At 39.7% G+C, this 5,251-nt stretch overlaps 1 protein-coding gene across 1 annotated transcript; it reads left to right on the plus strand.

Annotated features, from left to right (window-relative positions):
- The first annotated feature begins 598 nt into the window (after positions 1–598).
- tmem9 (transmembrane protein 9) lies at positions 599–4,046 on the plus strand. Its single transcript, XM_080898921.1, has 5 exons — positions 599–975; positions 2,282–2,373; positions 2,510–2,618; positions 2,846–2,977; positions 3,082–4,046. Exons 1-5 carry the CDS (start codon positions 883–885, stop codon positions 3,223–3,225), a joined length of 570 nt encoding a protein of 189 aa, XP_080755047.1. The 5' UTR covers positions 599–882; the 3' UTR covers positions 3,226–4,046.
- The last annotated feature ends 1,205 nt before the right edge of the window (positions 4,047–5,251 follow it).

Raw genomic sequence — 5,251 nt, forward strand, 5'->3', positions numbered from 1 at the left:
CTAACTCCATGCATGTCTTTGGACTGTGGGTGGAAGCTTAAGTACCCGGACAGATCCCCTCGCAAAGGCCACTCAAAAAGGCTCCAGACTGGATTCAAACCCAGGACCTTCTCGCTGTGTGGGGGCCGAACTAACCAAACTAAAACAAAACAAACAAACAAAAAACCACAGAAAACCCTCTGTTTCTCCAAAATATGCTGCATCTTCTTTTTCTTTCTGGTAGCTTCCATCATATTCAATAAAATGTGCAAAGCTTGTGACTTTTTGGTAACTTTCTTTGATGGGTATGACATCAGACAGGCTGACCTTTTTCCTTTTTCTGTCTATAATTAAAAAAAAAGTCTTCCCTTCATATGCAACTAGTAAAAGCCAGACTTTAGAAAAGCGCATGTCCTGCAGAACCAGTCAAAATGTGAGACACTGTCTAAAGATATGTGTGCGTTTGTATGTGGGGGTAAAATGCTGTGCAGTCCCACATAAAGAGGGACAGTAAGTGATTATAATGTAACCTGCTTGATAAATATGCATTTATTTTATTGTACTTCTTATCTTGTCCAGAAGGTGGCGCCGTCTCTGCGTCTTTGCTGTCGGATTGTTTTCTTCATGTGTGACGAGTCCGGAATAAGGAAGGACAAAATTCATTTGGCGATCTTTGCTCTAAACAAAGTGAGAGCACACTTTCAACCTGAATGCAACGCAGAAACAGACGTTTTCCTCACTCTCACAGCGGAAGTTACCGCGTTGCGAGCTTTGTTTCTTCAGTTTTTACGACATTTCGTGTCGTGGATTTCCTGCCTTGCAGTGCTAGCTAGCTGCTATATTTTGACAGAGCCTTGCTGCTGATCCTTCAGTCGTCGTGCCAGTTGTTTTGCCTTTGGGGAAATGTCGTGTGGTTGGGGAAGATCCTGGATGTTTGCTGCAGCCGCAGTGGTGACCGTGTTTCTGCTGGATGTTGTCGTTTTTGCTCGAGCTAAGGTAAAAGACCTGCTGGTACACAGAGGATCTGTGTTTGTGGATTAAATGTCATCAAGTATCGCTTTGTTTATGGGAAGATGTTCAGTAAACTGTGCTCAGTTTTATTCAGTGAAATATAAAGATTGTATAGTTAAATAACGAAATGTAAAATAATAGTTCAAGGGCGATATTGTCAGCACAATTATGCAATTACATCTACTTAAACAATACCTGTTTATGTTAGTCTTACATTATTTTATCTAAATAATGATTATCTTGATTAAAGTTTTTGTCAGAATTTTCCCAAGTGCTTTTTTAACTAAACAACATAAGAATTTTCTTTAGAGACTATAAATCAGTTTTATTTGCGCACAGAAAAACATTATTAGGGTAAATATTATTATAATATAATATTATCTCTCTGAAAGATTTCAAAGACTCTGGAAAGAAAACTCGTGAGAGATGTGTCTAAATACCCCTGAACCACTGCCAGGACACTCGTGAATTTCTTAGCCAAGTTGGGAATTGTAGTCTTAAAGAAGACAATCAACTAGAAGTAGGAATACACTGCGAGGTTGCAGACTAACACAAACTCCAGTTCTGCAGAAGAGACGCCTTCAAAGCAGACTGAAGTCTGCCAAGGTCAACCTGGAGAATGAGTGTGCATAGAAAGTGAGTCCTTTGGTCAGATGAGACAAAAGGGAAAAGGTGTACAACTCACTGGGAATCTCATTAAGGTAGAAGGTATCATAAAAGATGGATACGTGAAGTGTTTGAAAGAAAACATCAAGCAGTCAGCAGCAAAACTGGGTCTGGGTTATGCTTTATTTTTCAACACGATAATCACCCAAAACATGCGTCACTCCTGTGAAGAGCTGCCTCCAAAACACCACCGAATTTGGAGGCGTTTGAGAAATTGTCCTGGGATCACTCAGGAGGTGTGTGTGAGACTCGTTGGAAACTGCAAAAGTATAGTATCGTAGGCTAATAATTTTGGCTCTGGTATTTTTTGGCTAATGTGAAATAATTTTGTTTCTGTGCCCAAATTAAAATTATGTAAAAGAAAAGAAAAGCTGTGTTTTTAAACTTCTTGCACTGTCAAACAGCACTTAAATGCTCCAAAAGATAAAGTTTTCATAGAGGATCTCAAAATTTTGTCCTTATCTGTGTGTTTGTGCCATTTGACTTAGAATAACTTGAGTATATGTCAGAGTGTTTGTTTGTATAACTGCTTGTGTTAATAACAGAGAGACGTCTGAAGTGGTGCTGTGGGGGAAAGATGGGCTGAATCTGGGCCACTTTTACAAAAGTTCCTTAATTCTTGCAGAGCTTTGAGGATGTCCGCTGCAAATGCATCTGTCCGCCCTACAGAAACATTACCGGTCACATCTATAACAGAAATTTCTCCCAGAAAGATTGGTAAGAAGAATATTTTTATTTAGACTTTCATGGATTTTTAAAGAAAAGGCGTTACTCTTTCACTGCGCTAGTGTTTTTAGGGGTTTTCTTTCTCTTAGCTCAGTAGAAATGACAAACGTTTTCATGTTTTTCACAGCAACTGCCTGCATGTAGTGGAGCCCATGCCTGTTCCTGGCCATGATGTGGAAGCCTACTGTCTGCTTTGTGAGTGCAAGTATGAAGAACGAAGCAGCAACACAATTAAGGTACAACTGACTTTCTCTTGGATATGACGACATATCTTCCTCAGCTTTGATTCCCAAGCAAAGCGGGTTCATTGTGATTGTTTGTCATACAAGATGAGTCGTTGAAAATCTTGCAAAGCCTTTCTAGTTTATTGTTTGTTTGTTTTTTTTTAAAGAAAAGATTTGTAAGAATAGTTTGCAAAGCTTATATGTTGGATTCAATGAGTTACTCTTGCTAAATATCGCAGGTGACCATCATCATTTACCTGTCAGTCGTGGGCGCCTTGCTGCTCTACATGCTCTTCCTGCTACTGGTTGATCCTCTTATCCGCAAGCATGACCCGTACACCCAGCCGCTGCACAATGAGGAAGACTCTGAGGTAACCATTCAAGAAGACAGCATCCAAGCACACTCCAGTGTATTTATTTGGGTTCTGTGGAGTTTAAAGTTCTTGATTTCAAACCGTCTCTGGTTTGTGTTCAGGAGATGCGTCCGCAGGCAGAGAGCAGCAGCCAGGCCAGAGGAAACACGGTGCTGGAGCGGGTTGAGGGAGCACAGCAGCGCTGGAAAAAGCAGGTCCAGGAGCAGCGCAAAACGGTCTTTGACCGCCACAAGTTGTTAAGTTAAACCTTAAGGCTGACCTTAACGCCAAGTTTAGAGTGCGTAACCTTCCTGGGCCGTCTGCTATTACACCAGTGGCACTGTCACAAAACCTCTTGTCATTGCTGTGCACCGCATCTGCCGAATTAATATTTAAACATTACACATCTACTACGACAATGTTTAAACTTGGTTTATTTACTAGATGTAAAAACTTGAGATGGGCAAAGCTGCAGTTTAAAGAAAACTGATGCTTGAAGCACTGCTGAAGACCTAAAGTCATCTCAGCAAATCCTTTCAGCAAATTGCACATCAGTGCAGCTTTGAATGTCTTAATAAAATAATAACTTTTCCCATTTTGCACTGGCTGTCAAAAGCATTTCAGCTTATTGTGTGTTAATATTTATAATTGTTTTTCCTTCAAGCATAATTTATGATGTGATCTCAGAATAAGCTAACTTAATTAGGACTGCTCTGTCTATACAGTTGCAATGCTGTTGCTATTGTTTTGGCACTAATTATTTATTGGTATTTAAATCTGGATGAATTTAATGTATGATTGTTGATTTTGGACTTTGTATACTCACATCTGAGCAGCGCCCCACTCTGTGCCTTTTCTCTCTTTGTGTGGGAGATCGTGTTTCTCCCAACTTTACAGCTTTCTAAAAATAACAGACGGAAAGGTCAACTAAGAAATTTCACCCATTGTTAACTAGTGCTTGCATTTGTATTAATTTTATTCTTACATTTTCTGACTGAACCCAGCACCATAGCCATGTGTGGGGTTTTTTTGTTTGTTTTTTTTGTTGTTGTTTTTTCTGCAGCACAATTTGACGTAACACTCTTTTCATGCAAAGAGAGAAAAAGAAAAGGAGGCATTTATCAGAGTTTTAAAGGGACTCTCAGAAAAATCACAGGAGAATGCATTAAACCACTAAAGCTGATGATAATGTGGCAGAATCCAGATGCTTCGTGGCTTCAGGGCCTTGTGTGCATCATTATCTGTCAGTGAATTCCTGCTCGCATCCTATTACTGAAGCTCCCAGTTGGGAAATTATTAGTACAGCAAAAACAGGCACACTGGTTTGCATTACTGTACCTCATACACAGTATGATCTACTGAAGTTTATTGGTTTCTAATTTATCTTTTTAATTGATTTTTGATTAGTTGATTTGTAATTACTGTTTAATATCCCTTCTGTCAATGTATTATATGCATCTCTGGCCTAAGTGTGCTATAGAACCATATGTTTAGCTTGATGTGAAATAATAAAGGAAAATTCCTCAAAAAAAGGTTTTGGAATTTCTTTCTCCTGCAGTTACTTTTCTCCTTTCATATCTGCTGTTCCTGTTAATGGCGCTAGAGGGCGACAAAGTACACAGTAAGTGCGCGTTCTTGCACTGGTCTGTGGTGCTTGAAGATTGCTCACATGTTGAGTGGTTTTCAGCTGCTGGGAAAACAGTCACCTGTGGCATGTTTAAGACATTTTGCCAGTTTGAAAAGGTGTTTTGAAATGTGTAACTACAAACGTCCTGGTTTGGGAATTACACGTTTTGAAACAGCACTGCTTCTACCGACTGTTTTAAGGGTTGGTGATTGGTGGGCTGGTTGACTTTCATTTAAATTGTTTGGTTATGAACATTAACACTAAATAATTTGGTCACAGTGAATGTTACCGAGTATTGTGAGGCGCTTACAGCGGTTAGGGTGGGCTTACGGATACCTATTGTTCATTATTCCTTTAAATACCAGCCTTCAGTTATTATTTAGAAATGCCAAAAAGCTGCATTATAGTGGTTTTTTCTTTTAATAACTACAAGTCTGTGTACTACTTATGAATCCTAAATACGAGGTTGACATTAAAGTAAAACACACACACACATATATACACATACACAAACAAAATCACACAAAGACACACAGTCGTCGTCGTCCCCCCCCCCCCCCCCCCCCCCCCCCACTCTACCCTTATAATCATCCCCAAGCATGGCCTGCTGGTGGTTCATAATCTAAATTTAAACTATACCAAGGCCAACTGCTCCTCCAGTCACT

The sequence above is a fragment of the Rhamphochromis sp. 'chilingali' genome (genome assembly GCF_963969265.1).
Source record: "Rhamphochromis sp. 'chilingali' genome assembly, chromosome: 12".
Classification (NCBI taxonomy): Eukaryota; Metazoa; Chordata; class Actinopteri; order Cichliformes; family Cichlidae; genus Rhamphochromis; species Rhamphochromis sp. 'chilingali'.

Bases quoted from the DNA above. Each gene is read 5' to 3' on its own strand.
- tmem9 (XM_080898921.1), top strand. From the start codon at position 883: ATGTCGTGTGGTTGGGGAAGATCCTGGATGTTTGCTGCAGCCGCAGTG. The intron at 2,374-2,509 runs GTAAGAAGAATA...TGTTTTTCACAG, and splicing joins AATTTCTCCCAGAAAGATTG to CAACTGCCTGCATGTAGTGG. The intron at 2,978-3,081 runs GTAACCATTCAA...GTTTGTGTTCAG, and splicing joins ACAATGAGGAAGACTCTGAG to GAGATGCGTCCGCAGGCAGA.